Source organism: Dipodomys spectabilis, unplaced genomic scaffold (genome assembly GCF_019054845.1).
Source record: "Dipodomys spectabilis isolate Male_0828 unplaced genomic scaffold, ASM1905484v1 ptg000098l, whole genome shotgun sequence".
Classification (NCBI taxonomy): Eukaryota; Metazoa; Chordata; class Mammalia; order Rodentia; family Heteromyidae; genus Dipodomys; species Dipodomys spectabilis.
In genome coordinates, this window is record NW_024870775.1 from 2,499,788 (window position 1) to 2,522,215 (window position 22,428).

The 22,428-nt window shown below is 43.2% G+C and overlaps 1 protein-coding gene across 1 annotated transcript in view; it reads left to right on the forward strand.

Moving 5' to 3' along the window:
• The first annotated feature begins 4,586 nt into the window (after positions 1–4,586).
• Fbp1 (fructose-bisphosphatase 1) overlaps positions 4,587–22,428 on the forward strand; it is a 29,527-nt gene continuing 11,685 nt past the window's right edge. Inside the window, exons 1-3 of the mRNA XM_042686564.1 lie at positions 4,587–4,938; positions 16,683–16,845; positions 20,066–20,158. Of these exons, the coding sequence (XP_042542498.1) occupies positions 4,769–4,938; positions 16,683–16,845; positions 20,066–20,158 (426 nt within the window). The 5' untranslated portion in view covers positions 4,587–4,768. The remainder of the gene's footprint in view (positions 4,939–16,682; positions 16,846–20,065; positions 20,159–22,428) is intronic.

Sequence of the window (22,428 nt, forward strand, 5' to 3'; positions counted from 1 at the left end):
AAGCTAACCCCAGGGGGAAAAGTCTAAGCGATTCTTATCTCCAATGAACCAGAAGATGTGGCTCAAGTAGTAGTGACTCAAGTGAGAACATGAGGTCCCAAGTTCAAGCCCCAATATGAGTGTGAGTACACACAAATGCTAAGATTAAACTCCAAGCTATGAAAAGCTACAGATCAAGAAAACAGATTATAAAAGTAGTCTTATCATATCTGAAAACATAATAACTAAGACCTGAACTAGGATTAGATACTTCACAATGTTTAGCCATAAACACAAAAAATTACATAACAAAATTATCCACCAGAGCACCATTACTAGCTATAGGTTAAAACTCAGACAGAGGCCAGATGCTGGTGGCTCAAGCCTGTAATCCTAGCTACTCAGGAGGCTGAGATGTGAGGATTGCCCTCCAAAGCCAGCCCTGGCAGGATCCTCTGAGAGACTCTTACTTCCAATTAACCACCAGAAAACCAGTGGCACTGTGGCTCAAGTGGTAGAGTGTTTGCTTTGAAGAGTTCAAGGACAGCGCCCAGGCCCAGAGTTCGTGACCTGCAACGGACCCAAAAAAAAAGTTGTATGAATGGCTTAATGAAGGCTGACCTGTCCCTTATTCAGGCAATGAAAGCGACCTTGCTGTGAAACAATGGGGAGGTGAGGGAAACAAAACTAAGATGAACTGACACTATGGAGGTTAAATTTATCAATTCATAATAATAGACATTTATTTGCCTTAATGCAGGGCATAACTTCTTATTATTTTGCATTAAAAACTTGAAGTTGACTGAGTGTGATGGCTCATATCTATAATCCTAGCTACTTTGGAACAGAGATCAGAAGGACCACACACAGTTTGATGCCAGCACAGGCAAAAACTTAGTGAGAGGGGAGGGAAGGGATGGTAGGGGAAAAACAAAGGAGGGGGTAACAATGCTCCATAGGAAATGGACTCATTACCTTACCCATGTAACTGTAACCCCTCTGTACAGCATCCTTACAATAAAAAATAATAATAAACTTAGTGAGAGTCTATCCCAAGTACTAAAAGCTGAGCATGATGGTATATGCTTGTCATCCTAGTTATATGAGAAGTATAAATAGGAGGATTGAGGTTCAGGCTGGCCAGGGAAAAAATATGAGACCATATTAAAAAAAAATAAACCACAGCTTGGCCAAAGTGGTAGGATGCTTGTCTGGCAAACTGGAAGTCCTGAGTTCAACCCCCAGTGACACACACACACACACACACACACACACACACACACACTATCATTGTCACCGTCGTCGTCGTCGTCGTCGTCGTCATCATCATCATCATCATCATTTGGGGTGATCCTGCAGCCTAAAACCACCTCCGAATGTTTTTAACTTAGATCCACTAGTTAAAGTAGTATGATCATTGGTTGCCTCAAACTTGAACAATGAACCAAGTTACCCCAGGGAAAACAGCACAATCTTATTAAAATTCATACTAACAATAGGATTATGACCTTGATGTTGGATCAGGACATCTTTAATGGTGTAACTGCTGTTAATGGTTCATTTGTTCAACAATTAAAATTTTAATGTAATCTAAGTCAGACTGGAGTGACCTAGGTTAGTTTTTATTTATTTACCATTTTTCTGAGTACAAAAGGAAAAGAGAATGAGACCAACTTCCTAAAGTGCCTGTAGGCTAATAGTAGATATATATAACTACCATGCTCTGCCCAAGAACAGGGCTTGTTAAGGTGGTAGAATCCCATCAATGTAGAAAACTTAAAACTTTATTTTGAATAAATCAATTTCTCTTCCTCACCAAATATGTTTACAGTCAATCTCCTTTCTCTAATGATCTCAATCCACCTACCTGTAACATTCCTAACTCTATTAGCACAAACTATACTGGAACACATATACCTTTGTAACTGTTTGAACTTTATTGGCCCCTATGGCCTACTTTGGATGTAGTAAAATTAAAATTATTTATTAAAGAATCAATACATTCGAAGTCTTTCTCCATTTTCTTATTTGCTATTGCATCTACCCTAGTTTTAACCCTGACATTAACTACAGGAATTTCTCCTCATTCACCTCAACCCCTCATTAATATAAACATAGGAATCCTGTTTATCCCCGCTTAGACATAGCTCTCTCCCATTTATGTAGTCTCCCTGATGAAAGATCTGACCTAAGCACTCTGCCAATTATTTCAGTTCATCCTTCCCACAACACCTTCTGATAAGCCTTCCACCTTACAGAGGACAAACTGAGTTTAGACAGGTTAGATATCTGGCCTGAGATCTCAGAATGTAGCTAAGAACCCAACAGATCTGCTCAACCAAACCCTGAGCTTGGAATGATGTCCCAAGCATTTAAACTTAAGGATGGGTCATACTGGACTACATAATTGTGTGTGTGTGTGTGTGTGTGCACACGCATTGTGTGTGTGTGTGTGCACGCACGCATGCACTAGTACTAGGTTTGAATTCAGGATTAGGTTGCTGTCCCTTGGCTTTTATGGTCAAGGCTGTAACCATTTAAGTTACAGCTCCATTTCCAGAATTTGGGGGTTTAATTAGAGATAAGAGTCTTTCAGACTTTCCTTCCCTGGCTGGCTTTGAACCATAATCCTTAGATGTCATTCTCCTGAATAACTAAGATTATAGCTACCAATGAATGCCCAGCTAGACTATACAGCTTGTATGGCTATACACAATCTAAGCCTTGAAGGACTGAAAATCAGATGCATAAAGAGGCAAACTCTTCAACAGGAGTAGCTATGACTAGTTTCTAGGCCCCAGAGTAGTAGTTACTATATTGCAGATTTCATGTTTAAAGTGGTCAAGCTTTCCCCTCTTCCAGCACAACGCATTGTTTTACACAGAATGTTCAATAAGCAGCTCTCTTTCTCAGCTGTGTCACTGAAGAGACAGCCATCATCTTTCCTGCTACTACCATCACCTTCTGCATCCAGCGCTCTCACATAAAACGACTCTAGACACGAGAATCAGCACTGCTGGTCCCCATGGCTGAATCCAGATGTCAGTGTTAGATCTCACCTTGCCGCTTCCTCCACAGCATCTGGCTCATAGTTGCCCTACATGAGCAATTGGGTTGTTCATTTGGCTTCTGGATGCCATACCTGCTGGCTTTCAGCCGCTCCCATCCATCATTCTTCAGTGCTGCTTTCCAGCTTACGCATGTTTATCTGTATTTCCAGTATGCACCCTATTTCTCTCCTTGACGTTCCCTTGGGGGTCTAGTAGGCATTCCACTCTCCATTAATCTTGCTCTCAACATCTTCCCCTCTCAGCCTCACCCCTTGTTTCTCAGGATTCAAACTCGGAGTATGAAAACATAGGGCAGATATATGCCTCTCCTCTTTTGGAAACTGCACTGGTGTCTTCCAAGTAAAAGTCAAAGTAAGCTGAGCTCTCCAGATTCAACATCTGTGTCTTCCCTTCCTCCCCAGACCATAGTTGCTCTGTCTTTACTAGGTCCATTTCAGCTTCCATAGGCTGGGCTGCAACACATCTTCCAGCCTCAGGGCCTTTGCACTTGCTTTTCACCCTGTCTTCATTGGCTTCTCCCTAGCATCTTTCAGCTCTCAGTGAGATTTTTTCCTGAGTTCCCAGTTTACCCTCACCCCACTCCCACATTCTCTCCATCCCTTTCCTATTTCATTTTCTCCATGACAGTGCTCATGTAACAAACCATAAACTTTTTTTTTTTTAAAGGTATCTGTTCACATGTCTCTCAAGGCGGGCAGAAATTCCATGCCTTATTCTACCTTCAGAATACAGGACCTTATTTGGTAGGTTTTCTGTACATCAGTGCACAAATTGCACTGAGCCAGGATGTCTGCTATGCCGACTTCAGCCTGAAAATGAAAAAAAAAAAAAGAAATCTTTTTGTATGTCTACATTTGTTTTCCCTACGAAATATACAGGTTGGAAAAGAAAGGTTCCCAACTCTAATTCCAGGAATCCTGAGAAAAGGAGGACGGAAGGATCTAGACATGGGCTGACTGAACTAAAATCTAGCCTGGAGAGGCTGGGTGCAGTGTGTTATGCCTTTAACCCCATCAGGTAGAGAGGTAGGAGGATATTAGTCTCAGGCTTGTCCAGGGCTAAAAACCTTCTTGGAAAAATGATTAGATTTAAAAAAAAAAAAAGACCTTGACTCTAGCCATGTGGGCTGGAGCGTGAGTTTCCCTGATTAGCTGGGTACCTTCTTCCTTCACCTTTGGGAACCAGCAGGTCACGCCTTCTCAGGCAGAGTCCAAGTGGGTGATCCGGACTCGGGTTTCCTAACGCAGGTGGCAGGCCCGGGGTGGGGGGTCGGGGAGCGGGACGAGGGTGGAGGAAGTGGAGGTGGCGGATCGCTGGCGCGCGGGGGAAGGGAGCCGACAAGGTGGATCCCGGCGTTGCGGGGCGATCCAATGGGGGCGGAGCAGAAGTTGGGGGCGGGGGAGGGAGGACTGTGGTGGAGGGGAGGGGTGGGGCAGGTGTTCCCAAGGGCTGGGAGGGCGGAGACCTGGCGCCCATAGGCTCCCCCAGGAAGCACCCTGCGGGTGATCGGGCAGCGCCTGGCCCCGCGGCGAGCTCTGTGCACTCCAGCTGCTGCAGAGATCGGTCGGTTGGTGTCTCCGGGTCGTGCTCAGCCTCGAGTCCCGCTGCCCGCACCGGTCTCCTCCAGCACCTGTCTCGCGCACCCCGCGGTGCGCCCCGGCCCGCCGGCACCTGCCACGCGCACTGATCGCAGGGCGCACCAGCATCCCGGCCCCAGCATGGCGGACCAGGCCCCCTTCGACACGAATATCAGCACCGTGACCCGCTTCGTCATGGAGGAGGGCAGGAAGGCCAGCGGCACGGGCGAGATGACCCAGCTGCTCAACTCGCTCTGCACCGCCGTCAAAGCCATTTCCTCCGCCGTGCGGAAGGCGGGCATCGCGCAGCTGTGAGTTAGAGCCGTGACCCCTGTCTGTGTGTCCACCTGGAGGTCTGCCCGGCACTCCACCTTCAGTCTGGGCTTCCTGCCCTTAACTTGTCTGCCGTGTGACAGCTGAGAGCCTTTCTGCGGAAGCTTGCACTGCACTACTTACTGCATAGGCCCCCTTTCCCCTTGGCCTTGGAGGTGACCATGGCGGGAGGGGGACCCGGTTCTGTCTCCCAGGTGCATCTGCCTCCATCCTGCATCTCTGTCCAGGCTTGGCCGGCCTCAGCCACCTCATGAAAACAGCTACACCCTTACCCCAACTTAGGCCTCAGATAGGAAAGTGGTAGCTTTGTCTTCCATTCCTTCTTTATTTCTAGTTGTTCTACATATACTTGGAATTAGGGTTCGTGGTTACCTTTATCTCCTTGACCTAAACAAGTTTTGTTAGGGAAAGGTGCCCCCCCCCAAGTTCCCAGAGCTTTTCTTTTTTTCCTTCCTTCCTTCCTTCCTTCCTTCCTTCCTTCCTTCCTTCCTTCCTTCCTTCCTTCCTTCCTTCCTTCCTTCCTTCCTTCCATTTTCTCTTTCTTTCTTTCTTTCTCTTTCCCTTCTCTTTCTTTCTTTCATTCCTTCTTTCTGTTTCTCTCCTTTCTCTCTTTCATTCTTTCTTTCTTGTGCAAGCACTGAGGCTTGAACTTAGGGCCTGGGAACTGTCCCTTAGTTTTTTCCACTTAAGGCTGGTGCTCTACCACTGAACCAACCCCCTTCCAGCTTTCTACCCCTTCTGGAGGTTAAGAGATAAAGATCTCAAGGACTTTTCTATCCTGACTGGCTTCCAATCAGGACCTTCAGATCTCAACCTCCTGACAAAAACATCAAACCATTCAAAAGAGCACATAGGAAAAGGTGAAACCCACCTCACATAAATTCTTGGCACTATTCACTCTTAATAGTTCTCTGGTTGATTTCTTGGCTATCTTGTGTGTGTGTGTGAGGGGGGGGGGGAGGAGGGGAGAAAGAGAGAGAGGGAGAGAAAGAGAGAGAGAGAGAATGTATGTCCTGGGACATGCCAGATCTGGGGCTTGTCAGACCATGTGACAGCCCATGGGACTTGACTCAGGGCTTAGGTGCTGTCTCTGAACTTTTTTGCTCAAGGCTGGCACTCTACCACTTGAGACACAGCTGCATCACTGGCTTTTGGTGGTTAACTGCAGATAAGCATCTCACAAACTTTCCTGCCTGGGCTGGTTTGAATTACGATGATCAGATCTCAGCCTCCTGAGTGCTATGATTACAGGTGTGAGTCACTGGTGCCCAGCTCCTGGCCACTGCTTTATGCTCATATAAATTTATACATGACCAGTATTTGCATATTCCTATATGTAAACGAAATGAGGTTATACTTAACATTCTTTTCTGAGTTTGCTTTATCATTCCAACTATATGCCAAGTCATCAATGTCATATTAATGGGCATATTAATTTACCTCCTATTTTCTGGTGGTACTTAAATTTGAGCTGTGGGTCTCAGGCTTGCTAGTAGGCAGGTGCTCTATTATTTGAGCCATGCTCCCAACTCTATCTCCTTCTAAACTATTGCACTGCACAGATAGTCATGAGTTATAGAACTCTTCCCCTTAATAATAGGCATTTAGGTTTTCACTGTTCTGTGACTCTTGTGGTATAGGAACAGGTGTGGATGCCTGGCTGGTAGAGGAGACCAGCAGCTGGACTCTTATGGGAAAGTAAAACTTTGACTGTTCTCAGCATGACATGTAGTCAGGCCAGTAGCAATCAGACAAGATCTCTAGCCAGGCCTTCAAATTATGTTCATTTACAGGCTTTGATATGTGAAAAGACAGCATGCCTACAAAGAGCTTATTAGTGCTAAAGATTGGCCTTAGAAGGGTATATTCCCAGAGGGGTGGGATGGTTGCAGATTGCAGATTTGCTCAAACCTCATTCACCAGAAGGAGTTGTGAAGCTTATCCATGTTATCTCGTTAGGACATCATCAGGAGTTGGATCATGGAGGCTTTTGTACGCATTCTCTCCTCCCACTCCCTTTCATAGAATCATAGAATTTGAACTTGAATGAGACTCCTATGTTAACTAGTCCATTTCCTTAGTTGTATGGGTGAGGAATACAAGGTCAGAAATATGACTTGGCCTCTGTCTTTAGAACCTCAACTTCAAGGTCCTTTTGCAACACCACACAAGTCTCTCCCTCAATTAATTATTATTATTATTTTTTAGAAATCATGAAGCTTAGATGGTATATAAGGGATATAACTCAAGGATAGAGTGCTTGCCTAACACACAAGAGACCTAGGTTCAACCCCCCACCACCACAGGGGAAAAAAAACGTAACTCATCAAACTTCAAATCTCTCTCATGAATTCTTGGCTGGCAGCTGACAATTCATTCTCTAAATCTTGTTCCCATTTTCAAGTCACTTAAAAATCATTTTCTTTTTTGGGCTGGGTAGGTGACTTAGTGGTAGAGTGCTTGCTTAGCACTCTAAGTCTTGGGTTCGATTCCTCAGTACCACAGAAACAGAAAAAACCAGAAGTTGCACTGTGGTAGAGTGCTAGCCTTGAGCAGAAGAAGCTGAGGGACAGTGCCTAGGACTGAGTTCAAGCCCAGGACTGGCAAAAACAAAAATCACTTTCTTTGCATTCTTGAAGGTTTATTTATTTATTTTATTTTTGTGCTGGTACTGGGGCTTGGACTCAAGCCCTGGTGATATTCCTTAGCTTTTTTGCTCAAGTCTGGTGCCATAGCTCTACTTACAACTTTCTGGTGATTAGTTGGAGATAATAGTCATCAGCTACCACCACTTTTTTTTTTCTTTTTCTTTTTTATTGTCAAGGTGATGTACAGAGGGGTTACAGTTACATAAGTAAGGTGATAAATACATTTCTTGTCAAACTTGTTACCCTTTTCCTCATTTTTCTCCCACTTTCTCTCTCTCCCAATGCCCCCCAGTTGTACAGATTATTTCCAACATATTATCTTGTGAATATTACTGTTGCATTGGTTCTTCCTTTGGCCTTTGTCTCAGCATTCTGTTGTTCCCCTTCCCTTCCCTAATTCAGATAAACATATATACAAAATTAGGGTACCAAAATCAAATACAGTGACAACAGGGGATATACCATAGGGGGGAAATTCAACAAAAAAAAGAAATAAGAAATCACATAGTACATTAAAAACAACAACAAAGAAAGGTCACCTTTTTTTTTTCTTGAAGTGTATTAAGAATTGCATTCCTAGCTAGGTAGCAGTGCCTCATGCCTGTTTTCCTAGCTACCCAGGAGACTGAGATCTGAGGATCATTGTTCAAAGCCAGTCTGGGCAAAAAAGCCTGTGAGACTCATCTCCAATTAACTACAAAAAGCCAGAAGTAGAGCTGTGGCTCAGAGTGGTAAAGTGTTAGTTTTTAGCACAAAACTTGGGACAGTGCCCAAGTCCTGAATTCAAGCCCTAAGCTCTAGTACTGGGAAAGAAAAGAATTACATTCCTAGGAGTGATTGCTTTTTTAGCAAACATATCCTTTGGAGCCCTGTTCCCCTCGTTTTTTGTTCCCCTCCTTCCACTGAGGAGAGAGGGCATATAGGTCTGTGGTGGGGTGATCAGCCTTCTGCTCTTCCTGTGAACAGTGAGTAGCTTGGAAGTCCAGCTAGGGCATTCATGGTTCATATGTCAGACTCAAGTGTTTTCCCTTTCTTTGTTTCCATTCCCCTGGAGAAAGTAGTTTTCTCTTGGCTTAAGTTTATGGCTTTGTGGAGCTGATCAGAAGTTGACTTCCCTTTGTACACATTTCCAAACCACTGTCTGAGGGATTCACTGGTCTTATTTTGTTGAACAAACTGATATTTGTAATTCGCCTTGTGTACATTTTAGAAGATAGAAAACCATTCCGAGGCTGCTTTGTTGTAAAAATAAGATAAATGTGGAGTTAGCTGTAAACAAAAGGGGGGTTCTGAAAGATACTTCCATAGAATTATGGCAGGTGCAAAGGATAGTAGAGTATCAAGGTGAGCCTTTGCATAAAGTAGGAAAGATGGTCACTGGGCCTGAAGGCTGCAGGGCAGTTCTGGCTGGGCAATCATGTGAGCAGGTGTCATAAATTGGGAAAAGGTTTCTGGAACAACAGTTCATTCAGTTTGACCAAGGCAGTGAGTACACAAACACATGCTGGGATGTTTGTGGGTGTGACATTGTATGTGTATTGACATTTTGTGGGTGTTTTGGGGCAACATCCAATGCATTCCCTTGGGGGCTGATGCAGGAGATTGTAAAAATTTTGAAAGGTGCAGGACAGTGACATAGAGGTTAATTTGGTGAAGATAAAGCTAGATGTATAATGTTGGAAGATAAGACATGTGGAAAGCCAGATGTCACTGTTGAGGGGCAACCAGAGCTGGAGCTGAAGGGGGAGGGGAGGACTTGGGTGAAGTTGAAGTCTGAATGTGGGCTGAATGGGAGAGCTGTGGATCCCTGGGAGATGCTCGAAGACTTGCATCTAGTAATTGCCAGCAGAGCCATGCCATCTAAAACAAAGCAAAAAACCAAAACCAACACCAGAACTCTCAAGCAGGAGCTGGTCTTTATAGGGTGAGGGTGGATAAGAAGATCATTTAAACCTTGACCTTGGGGTGCCATGCCGCTGGAGATGTCTAGCCTGCAGCCAGGTGTGCCAATCTGACATTTAGGCACAAAGAGTTCATGAAAAACTGTAGCTCCTGGATGCTTGTACATTTTTCTTGATTCAGAATGGAAGGAGAAAAGAAAATCAGGAGTAGATTAAATTGAACAGGAACATACAGGGCACAGTTTGGGAAGAGGAGCTGGGCTCAAATTCCTGGCTTTGTGACTTAAATTTCTGTAGATGATGAAACATCTCTGGAGCTTCAAGTTTTCTGCTTATAAGACAGAGACAAAGCTGGACGCTGGTGGCTCATGCCTTAGCATTTCAACAAATTTTGTGTGTGTGTGTGGGGGGGGGGGGGTGTTTATGGCTATCTGCTCACAGAGCTCTATATTTAAGACTTTAGGAAAGTGTTCAAAATGTTTATCACATACAAGTCAAAAACAGGTAATTTTATGGGAATAATTTGTAAGCTAAAACAGGGCTTAAGAATGATCTCCACTGAAATCAACACTGCTTACATAGTCTTGTATGCTATTCTGAAAAAAGAACTAGTAGTCACCGAAATGGCTTTGTAAGAATGCTTCAAAGAACTTTTTCTACATATCAGTGATGATAAAATTGCAAAGAAGCTGGGCACCAGTGTCTTGTCCCTGTAATCCTAACTACTCAGGAGAATGAGATCTGAAGATCGAGGTTGGAACCCAGCCCAGGTAGAAAACTCCAATTAACCATTCAAAAACTGGAAGTAGAGCTGTAGCTCAAAGTAGTAGAGCATTAGCCTAGAGCAAAAGAGCTGAGGGATTGTGCCCAGGTACAATCAAGCCCCACCACTGACAGAGACAAAGAGTATGTGTGTTTGTTTGTGTGTGTGCGTGTGTGTATGTGTTTTGTTTATTCAATAAATATTTATTGATTATATTCTGTAAGAAAGATGCTGTGACAAGAACTGAAGAACTTGTAAACAAACAACACAGTCTCTGCTACAAAATAGTCTAATTTTAAAATACAAGGTTTTAGTTTGGCATGGTGATATATTGTTGTAATCCTGTATCAGGAGGTTGAGACAGATCACAAGTTCAAGGTTAACTTGTTTTACATAGTGATACTTAGGACAGCTAAGTTTTGAACCCTAGGGAGCTGTGTGAGGATGAACAGAATTTATTGATCAGACATCTATGTTGTCATTGTTTTTCTGAAAACTATACTTATATTCTGTTCTGGTGTGTTTTGCTGTGTTTCCTCAGTGTCAGCCCATGTGTATGTAAGTGGGGTGTATTCTAACTATACTGCACTTCAGACTGGTCACAGGGACTCCTCCCTGTCCTGGTCACATTATGTCTAGAAAAGTTGCTTTTATAAACAAGGGCCTCTCTGTTGCTTGATGGGAGAAAATAATAAAGAAGTTCTGTTAATTTAGAATTAAATTAATTAATTAAGGAACTTTGGAATTGCCTGTCAGCTAATAGACACCTATGCTTGCCTGTACATCAAACCATTTAGAACATTAAACTATTGGACAGTGTATCAGATTCATTGTATATTTCTTGACCCAAGAATGAACTGAGTCTCCTTTCCCATGAGAGACACATGAGCAGTCAGGCATATTTCTGTCATCTGTCCATTTGCAGCCCACGTGTAGCAAATGAAAGAGAAGGTAGGGGTTTGTGACCTTGAAAATTGCTTGGTTGGCACCTTTTCAACATATTTCTGACTAACCCTTGGATGTTCCTGACTGGGTGAGTGGTTGGTCATTTACCACGGAATCAATCAATAACAAACCAGTGTTCCCTTGGACTTTAGTGATAAGGATTAAGCAGTAATCTACCTCTTTTTTCTCAGTTGGGTGTTCTGAAAACCAGCTTGGTCTTTTGCATACAGTCTCAGGAGCTGCTGCTTACACTCTTGTGTTGACATGGAGAGGAAATGTCCTAAATCAGTCAGTAGGTCAAGGCCCTGGCTCCCATCCTCATGTCTATCTAGTCCTGTATTTCAAAGATGCTGTTAAAGGTGGCTTTAATGTAAACTACCACAGATGCAATGACTGAGAAATGGCCCACCCCATTTTGCTATAAAACCTAGACTGGACTTGAGATCTTTTTGCTTCAGCTTCCTAAGTTTTAGAATTATAGGTGTGAATCACCATGCCTATCTGACTTACAGATGTTTAAGATTCCCTTTTATTAAAATTACTCAGATGATCATATGTAGCTATGTATCTAACTCTATATTTCATAGACTGATCAAGATAAACATAAAGACTTTAAAAATACATACCATCATGAGCTGGGTGCTGGTGGCTCATAGCTATAGTGCTAACTACTCAGGAAGCTGAGATCTGAGGATCAAGGTTCAAAGCCAGCTCAGGCAGACAAATCCAAGTGACTATTGTTTCCAATTAACCAGCAAAAAAAAAAACAACCCTGCCCCCAAACAAAAAAAAAACCCACCAAAATAAATAAACAGGGGTAGAGGTGTGTGGCTCAAGTGGTATAATGCCAGCTTCAAGTAAAAAAGCCAAATGAGAGCACAAGTCCCTTTGTTCAAGATCCACACAATGTCACTGTTTAGTGTTGTTTATTGTTTTCTTTTCTAGTGTCCAAACAAAGCTTACCTTTGGCTTACATATGTAGAAGGCAAATATCCTGGGTCTTCTGAAATGGCACAACTTAAAATCATGTCCTAGATACTTTAAGCTTTTAAATTCCAGTTGTAATCCACAAGTACCTGAAAGCAACTTGATACGATGCCCTGACGGAGAGTTCTGGGTTCTTGGCTTGCAGACAGTCTGGCTTCTGTTCTTGCTGTGGCATGGAGGACATTTAAATTCTGTCCCCACATTAGTGTCCAGTTATGCTCAGGCCTACAAGCTATCCCTTGCTTTCTGCCCAGTGTTTCTCAGGGAAAGCCTAGAGTATTTCTTTTGGACAATCTGACAGTTCTCCTTTGAGACTAACAAAGAAGAGTTGGTGAAAAGCTCTTTTGATGTCTTTGCCTTCTGTTAGAATTCTCATTTAGGACAAGCTTCCTCCAAAGATCAGACCACTGTCCTGCACAAGTACCAGTACCTCCTTTCCTGAGGGTACAGAGAGGCGAGCTAAGCCCAGGGGTGTACAATTTGCTTATATCAGCCATTTCTTTACTGTTGAACTTTGTGTTGTAAGGTACAGCTGGCTGCAAGGAAAGCCTTTTTTGATTAGGGTTGTGTAATGTTTTCCCTATAACCCAGTAGCCCATTTGTCACCTTATTCTTTCTACAGGGAATAGAGCCAAGGCCCATACCTACTGATGATTCTGCACACATGTAGCACGTGCTCGCCACACACTCGCTATGTAGTGGAGACACTGGCTAATCAAGTCTTCAGATCCTTGAGGAATCATGACTGATCAGCCTGCTAGACTCATTATTTTTCATCTGGAGTTTTGCAGACTTGAGGAAACAAACTCCAATTCCAGAGTTATTCTCATTAGTCCCTTGATGGAATTTCTTTTTTTCCCCTTTATTTAATTTTTTTTATTTTATTGTAAAGATCCTGTACAGAGGGGTTACAGTTACATGAGTAAGGTAATGAGTACATTTCTTGTCCTTGACGGAATTTCTCAGGGCTTTTTATTTCCCCTGTCAGTCACAGATGCTTTCCCTGCTTCTGGCTTTTCGTTGACCCGTGGACATGTGTTACCTTGCTGACTTTTTACAGCCCTTCTGAGGCTCCTGCTGAGTTGTGCGGGGAGAAATTACCCAGCTTTCCCTGTCACCCTGGCTGTGTATCCTCACCAGAATACTGTAGCAGCTACTTCCTGCTACCTGCTGCTATTATTGGTTGGCAGTCGACAATGAATTCTCCAAATTTGGATTCAACTTTCGAATCACTTAAATTACTTTGTATTCTTGAGGGTTCTTTTTGTGTGTGTGTGTGTGTGTGTGCGCGCGCGTACGCAGTACTGAGTGCTTGAACTCACTATCCTTTAGGGTTTGGTTTTTTTTTTTTTTTTTGCTCAAGGTGCTAACCTCTTGAGCAATAGCTCCATTTCTGGCATTTTTGCTGGTGAATTGGAGATAGAAGTCTCACAGACTTTCTGCCCATGCAGGCACTGAAGTGTGATCCTTAGCTCTCAGCCTCCTAAGTCATTAGGCTTACAGGCCTGAGCCACCAGTGCCTGGCTTGGGTGTCTTGTTGCCGGTGCTCACTGGAGAAGCCCTCCTGTCATATGCTGTAGGAAAGTTACACAGCACAGGAAGTAGGGGCTTGAGGGGCCTTCCTGTTAAATGGAGGGTGGGAGCCTCACTAGATGAAAGAGGAGTTTCCAAGTAACATGGTAGCTATCACTTTTAGCTGTTGTGGAGCTCTGAGGGGAAGGATAGGGAAGCAGAGAACTGGACGGTTGGCTGCCATGGATGGTGGATGAAGATGTTCAGTGCAGCATGTGGGTGGTTCCCCTACACTGCTCATCCTGCCATGCGTGAACCACACAACTCCCATCCTGTTTAGGCTGTGCCACCGCTTGTGACCCTGTCCTATTAGCATACTAACCCCAGCAATAAGGTCCCCATTAAATACTTGTGGAATACATCAACATTCGGACAAGTCTTTCAGAAGTAAAAGGGACGGTGGCTGTTGGGCAGGGAAAGCAGAACTTGGTTGGGGGCACAAGCATGAGGTAGGGTTTTCCTTCCCATGTTCTATGGTGAGCAAATGTCATGTGCTTAAGGTGTGGTCCTCAATGTGAGAGCTGGTGAGACCTTTAAAAGGTGGAGCCTTAGGCAGAGCCTTGAGAGAGAAGGCAGAACTGGCCCTTCCTACTCTGACTTCCAGTCTCACCATGGGATTTCTCCCTCTCTCACCAACCCCCCACCATTGTAGTGGAAGACATTGAGGTGACTGAGTGAAGAGGGCCTTTATCAGAGCTGGTGCTGGGCTGGTTGGACTTTCAGCCTCCTACACTGTAAGATCAATAAGCTTTTCTTTCCAAGGACCTTGCTTCAAGTGTTTTATTATAGCAATGTATTTTTATTATAGTAATGTCTTAGGTACCCTCTCCATCAGAGAGTTTAACCCTTCTACCTCAGCTTCTCATCATCCCCCGTACCTGTTAGATGCCAAGGGCTTTGGCCGAACCCTTGATGTATGGTAATCCTCTAACACCCATGGCAGATGGCATTTCCCTTGGGGCACATGCAAAAAGGGAGGGAGGTTCACAGAGGAAGGGGACTTGCACAGCTGAGTTAGGAACCAGGTCTGTCTCCATTCCCGTATTCATGTAAGTTGTGACTGCCCTTATGAATCAATAGTAACTTTTTTAAAAAATTGTCCAAGACTGGGATTTGAACTCGGGACCTTATGCTTTCATTCAGCTGAACAACGCCTCCAACTGCTTAGTAGTAACTTTAATGGTGGGAATCTCAGGCTAGGAAGGAGAGAAAATGGTTCTACTGTGGCCAGTGAGAATATTTCATTAGGTTTGTGGCCCTGCTCAGCCCCCCTTGTCCACCCAGATGCGGGCTGGCCTATTCTTTCACCAGTGCTGGCTTTACCATTGAGTTCAGAAAGAGATGGTGTGGAAAGAGACAGAAAGCTTCAGGACATGAACTGTAGCTTTTCTTCATGAAATAATAGTGAGGAAGAGGCCAGAAGTGGGGCTGCAGGGATGGGATACTGCTTTCCAGGATTGGGAGAGGGTCGCACCAATATGGCTGACGCTGACAATTGGGCTGGATAAGACCGCAAGACCTCCCATACACAGTCAGGCCAGCTAAGCAAGGCATTTGGGTTTGGATGGTTGCTAGGACTGGCTCTGTTTCGGGATAATGTGTTTTCAGAAGTTAAATCAATCACAAATACTGCTGCAGTGACAATCATTTCCCAGGCAAGCCATGCACCATCTTTTAAAAAAAAATTTTATTTTATTGTAAGCCATGCACCATCTTGACAAGGGGTGCAAATGTTCCCATATCTTCTACTTCTAGCTACATGGTAATATCTTCTGTGCTGCTCTTTCTCTTGGCATACCTACATTCTTACTTTGCTCTGTGCCTCCTTCATGTGTCTGTGTTCAACCATGGGCTGTGATGAAGCATTTTGGACAGGTTTTTTGGATTCTTGGAATTCTACAATTACCTACTTGTAGGGAGCACAGAAATAAAGAGCTCTAGGACCCCCCACACCTTCTGTCCCCTAGGATTCCTTTCATGCAGTGGGGACCACTAAAACAGCTCAGGCTGTGAGACAAAATATCTCAGTGCTACTTGTCTGTGTAGTTTAGAGAAGCCCATAGGCATCTCAGAATCTCCTCTATCAAATGAGGGGGTGAAGAAGGAACAATGTTCCTTTTCCTTTAGGATCTTTTGAGTTATAAAGCCACAACATTTCTTGGGTTACTTAACATTCAATTCTCCTTGCAACTCCAGTGTCATTGCTTGTTGGGTCTTTCTGTCTCTGTCTCTCTTTTTCTTTGTGTCAGTCCTGGGGCTTGAACTCAGGGTCTAGGCACTGTCCCTTAGCTTTTTTTTTGCTCAAGGCCGGTACTCTTACCACTTACGTCACAGCTCCGCTTCTGTCTGACTTTGAACCTCCATCCTCAGATCTCAGCCTCCTGAGTAGCTAGGATGACAGGTGTAAACCACTAATGCTGGGCTTTGTTGGGTCTATTAACTAGTTAATTTAACCCATGCATTGGGGTTAATAATTGAATCTTGGTGGGAAGAAAAACAAAAAAACAAAAACCCTCTAACTTTTTTCCCATATGAAGCATAGATATACATCTAGTAATAAACAGTTACACATATTATTTGTATTATTAAAATTAACATTTTATGGGGAGTGTGGCTAGGGAAGTATTTTAAGACTATGAGTAGCACAATGAAAAAGAAGAGATGAGGAAACATAGATTTGACTACATGTGGCTTACCATGACAGATACTGGCCTTTGGGGGTGAATAACAGCATTTCTCCCTCATCCAGGGCATGGACACCTTTCTTATTATTGTTTCTTCTATGCCACATGCCTCTTTTCCTTTGTTCTAAATCCTAATACATGCTCACTTTGGGTGGGTTTGTTGGTACATTCTGGTGGCTCTGACAGTGTTCTTGTTATTTTTTGTGGTTCTCTTCACTCTAGCTATGGCATTGCTGGATCCACCAATGTGACAGGTGACCAAGTTAAGAAGCTGGATGTCCTCTCCAATGACCTGGTTGTGAACATGCTAAAGTCGTCCTTCGCCACATGTGTTCTTGTATCTGAAGAAGATAAACAGGCCATAATCGTAGAAGCTGACAAGAGGGTGGGTGTGCATTTCCACCGTTGAAGGTTTTGAACGTAGCCATTTTTCTTCTCAGATTCAGGAATGACTTCTTTCTCCAAGCTTGATTCCTAGGACTCACTCAGTGTCACTCTTGTCTCTCTTTGCTGACTCCACCTCATAACCATGTCTTCCACCTCTCCTCCTACCTGTAGCTCATGCCATCTTACCCATGGCCTCCCACAGCCCATTTCTGTTTCTTTCTATTACCTACGTTCAAGGCTTTTCAAAGACTGGCTTCTGATGATTGGCTCTTTCTCTGCATCTCCACCACCAAATCCCCAGCCCTCACGTCTGACCCTGTGGCTAAACTAGACTGTAGACTGTGCCAAGTTTCCCTGAGATTTTGTGCTCAAGGTTAGCACTAACACTCTATCATTTGAGTTAGAACTCCATCTCTGGAATTTTGGTGGTTAATTAGAAATGAGTCTTAGGACTTTTCTGCCTGGACTGGCTTTGAATAATGATTCTCAGATCTCAGCCTCTTTTGGGGGGAGGGGAGGGGACTAGTCCTGGGACTTGAACTCTGGCCCTGAGTGTTGTCCCTGGGCCTTTGTGCTTAAGGCTAACGTTCTACCACTTGAGCTATAGCTCCACTTCCAGGTTTTTTGGTAGTTTTACTAAAGATAGGCTTTCCTGCCTGGGCTGGCTTTGAACAGTGATCCTCAGCTACTCAGCCTCCTGAGTAGCTAGGATTACAGGCTTAAAGCTGCCAGTGCCTGGCCATCTCAGCCTCTTGAGTGGGTAGAATTACAAGTGAGAGCTGCTTGTGCCAGGCTGGTCTGGTTGCTTTTTAAGGGCAGAAACTAAATGGTATTCTCTGTGTCCTAGCTTCTACCCCAATATGGTAGAAACTCAGCAACAAATGACTGCTAAACACAACCATTGAAAGAACAAGTGTAACTTGTATAAGACAACAGCAAAGCTGGGCACTAGTGGCTCCTGCCTGTAATCCTAGCTAGTTAGGAGGCTGAGATCTGAAGATCATGGTTCAAAGCCAGCCCGGGCAGGAAAGTCTGTGAGACTCTTATCTTCAATAAACCACAGAAAACCAGAAATGGCCCTGTGGCTCAAGCAGTAGAGCTCTCACCTTGAGCTGAAGAGCTGAGGGATAGCGCCCAAGCCCAGAGTTCAAGCCTCATGACTGACAAAAAAAAAAGACAACAGCAATTGTAAAAACCTTTGAGATTAGATGTGGAGTTATATGAAATCACTCTCTGTCTTTGATTGAGATGATTTAAAGACATGGAGGAGAAGAATTATCAAAACCCAAAAGACAAATAAACTGCCTGTGTTGACCTTAGTGGGAGGGTGGGAGCCATACCTTATTAACTTGTTTGACATCATTCCTAAAATAGCAATACATGCCAGACTCAGGGTTCATGTGTTGGTCTGCTGGGCCTCTTACAGTCATTGGCATCTCTCCTGTGCATTCTCCATCAGATACCCTACTCTTCTCTGCCTGAGATACGATTTTGTGGTAGGCATGTTTCATTTTTTTAGTCTATGGCTTCTCTTATATCCACAAAGTTGGTTTAAGAATAAACGTCAGGGAATCATATAAATCTAGGCCAGAATATTTGAAAATAATATTTAAAGATATTCCAGTGTGGAGACGGAAAATTCCTAGGGATAAACGGATAAAACTGTGTCTCAAAAAAAAAATCTCTGTTTTGTAGTACTTACCTAATGCAATGTTGGAAATACTCAAGCCATAAATTGATTTAATGGTACCAATAAGACATAATTGAGCCAGGTGCTAGTAATTTAGCTATTAAGGAGGCTGAGACTTGGAGGACCTTGGTTGGAAGCCAACAAGCCAAGAAAAATCTGTGAGATTCCATCTCCAATTACTGAATCCATCTAACTCCATCTCCAATTAATTAATTAATTAAGAAAAATGCTGTACTAAAGGTGTGGATTGGTGGTAGAGTACCAGCCTTGAACAAGAAAGCTGAGCAAGAGTGTGATCCCTGAGTTTAATCCCTGGTACTGTACACACACACACACACACACACACACACACACACACACACACACACACACATTATGACATAATTAAAAACAGAGCTGGGAAAAGATAGACCCAATTAGCTCTGAAGAGCCCATTCTAGTCAGCTCCAGCAGCATATTACATGATTACATGGCTCTCTGGTGGTTCCACCAGAGCAGGTGATTTCCTGTGGGGCTTGTGCTAGGAATATTGTTGAGAATGTGCATTGCAACCTCATGCAGCCACCTGTAAGGCGGCTCTCTCTCTCTCTCTCTTCCCTTTTTCCTTCCTTCTTCCCTTCCTTTCTTTCTTCCTTTCTTTTACTCAGGGCCTCAAGCTCTAAATTGGCCTTTTTTCACTTAAGGATGGTACTCTACCATTTGAGTCATACCTCCACTTCCAGCTTTTTTTGCTGGTTAATTGGCAACAACAGTCTCATGGATTTTTCTTCCTAGGCTGGTTTCAAACTGAGGTCCTTAGATATAAGCCCCCTGGATAGCTAGGATTACAGGAGTGAGACTAGCTAGGATTATAGGAGTAAGACAACAGTGTCGGGCTGAGAAGTTTTTTATAATTCTGAGTACTAGGAAAATCTTTGTTTCACCAAGAGAATTGGTTTCCTCTTACAAACAAAGAGGAAATGGCTACTCTTGTTTCTATTTTTTCCCTTTGGCTTCCAGGACTCTCAAATTAAATTTGTAATCAGATTCTGTCAACGATATAAGAAATTATGGCTTGGGGCTGGGAAGGTGGCTCAGTGTTAGAGCGCTTGCCTTGCATGCCTGAGGCCCTGGGTTCGAGTCCTCAGCACCACATAAGCAAAATGAAAAAAGCCGGAAGTGGCACTGTGGCTCAAGTTGTAGAGCACTAGCCTTGACCTGAAGAGCTAAGGGACAGCGCCCAGGCCCAGAGTTCAGGCCCCACGACTGGACCCCCCCCCAAAAAAAAATTATGGCTTATCTGTATTTTATTACTCTATACTTCCTATTCTAAATCGTACTTTTCCTCTATATTTTATTTGCCTAATTATCTTTTGGTATATACATATTTCTATAAATGTGTATATGTCCTCTTATCTTCCCTGATAGTATAAAACATAAATGCCAGATTTCTTGAGTTTTCTTCTGCAACCCCTCTTTTATTGCTTAGAGTAAATACTCCTCTATCTTCCTACAGTATTTTGAGTTTGCATTTTTTCCCTTTGCTCAGGGTAAATATGTGGTCTGTTTTGATCCACTTGATGGCTCTTCCAACATTGACTGCCTTGTGTCCATCGGAACCATCTTTGGCATCTACAGAAAGGTAAAATGTGGTACAGCGGGTTTAGGACCAGAAGTGGAGGTGACACAGGTGGTCCTGTTTCACAGAGGTAGAACTGTCAGAATGTGCAGTGAAACTGTGTGAGGCTTGAGAAGATTTGTGTCAAGCGCTGAGACTTTTCCAGCTTGAATTGCAGAATAAGAGCTACAGAATTGTTAAAGGATAATCAAACAGTTAAAAAAATAGTAAAAAAAAACAGAAAGGTATTTCACTCTTTTAGCTATATCTTCCTTTTATGATGGAAAATGAAATTTGAAAAGACACAGTAGGTATAATGGTGATATGGCATGAACTGGTAATCTTAACAGTTTGATAGCAATTGAGATTATATAAAAATTATCCTTCAAGTCCTTTAGAGGTCTGCAAACTGTGACAGAACTCCCTCCCATGTTTTACTCCAGGCCCAATACAGCTCACTGCCTAATCATATGCCCTATGAGCAAAGAATCATTGTTTAACATTTTTAACTGGTGGAAAAAAATCCAGAGAATAATATCTTATTGACCCATGGAATTTATATGAAGTTTACTCAGGTAAAACATGAGTATATAAATAAAGTTTTAGGGGCTGGGAAGGTGGCTCAGTGGTAGAGCGCTTGCCTTGCATGCTTGAGGCCCTGGATTCCATTCCTCAGCACCACATAAGCAGGGAAAAAAAGCCAGAAGTGGCACTGTGGCTCAAGTGGTAGAGTGCTAGCCTTGCGCTGAAGAGCTGAGGGACAGTGCCCAGGCCCAGAGTTCAGGCCCACGACTGGACCCCCCCTCCCAAAAAAAAAAAAGTTTTATTGGTATAAGTTCATGCTCATTTATTCACACATTGTCTTTGGCTGGCTTTGTTTTACACTGTGAGGGGTAAGTAATGGTAATATAGACTATATGATGATATATAAAGCCTAAAAAGTTTTTACTCTCTGTCTGATGTAGACAAAGTTTGCCAAAGCTCTAAGGCACAGATAATACACTGAGGCAGGACATGAACTCAGATTCCTGCTTGTGTCTTGCAACTGCATTGGAGAGAAATTAAGTAGAATGAATACCTGTAAGGCCATCACAAAATGTTATAAAATCAAAAGTAGGTCCTATCGGCTTCAGCTCTCATTTATTTTTTGTTGCTTTTTTATGACACTCGGGACATAGGGCATGCTAGGAAAGTACTCTACCACAGAAACCCACCCCAAGGAAACTTTTGATGATTTGGTCAAGCCTGTGTTTCTTCATCTAAATGGTTTACTCAGCTTCAGCCTATTCCAGGGCACAGAGGCCACAACTTAAGAAGTGGGACCCATAATAGTTGAATACCTAAGATTGGTGTAGAGTCTACTATTATACATAGTTTCTTTTCAAGCATATGGGTTTCATCTCTTTCCTAAGTCATGCCTAAGAAACATACCCTTCCTGCAATAGACATGGAGAGATGTCATTTCCCTGCCAGATATTAGATCTATAGTATAATGAGAGAGATTTGCCACAAAATTATTCCATGTGGAAGAAGACTTCCAGTTAATTATGTAATTCAAATGAAAGCATCACTGATTCTTGCCAGCCTCATTTTTCATCTCAAACTCCCCTTCCAAAATTCTCTTAAGGAAAAAAAATTCCTAGCAATTTGAGGCACTGGCTATCAACTAAAAATATCAATCCTTTTCAACAGTAGTTTGAGTTAAGAACTCTAGAATAGCCAGATGATTAAGAGCCACAGTCTTCTCAATTAACCTGAAGTGAATCTCATAAAATATCCAGAGTCAAGCATGACACTGAAGTTTTTGAAAGTCCTATTGATGCTTTGGAATATACACTGACATGTGTGATCCTTCCACAGAGACCTGTCCTGCTTTTCTGCATAGATTGACCTTGGCTAGAATCCAGCTCCTTGGTATACATGCTCAGTCAAAGAGCATGGGTACATTGGGTCAGGTCTTGCCCCTGTGAATCCTGGATAGTCAGTCCCTAATGGGACCTTTTATGGTATATAGCCCAGGCAGCTGCTGAAGCAGTATGTCTTTAAGCTCACCCAGTTCCTGGCTGGAGGCTTGCAGAAGGGACAGGTTCTTCTAGGGTGTTGGGCAACTATACTGGCTAGAATGTGTGTCTGATTACTGAACTAGAATCAGTGCTGTTAGTGTTTGTTTTGCCGTGTAATATAACAGATAATGTTTGCATGTTTAGAAGCAACTTTTGTTGAGCTTCCAGTTTCTTTTTATTTTTCTTCTCCAAATTAAAAATTAAAAAAACTATCCACATGAAATTATTTTG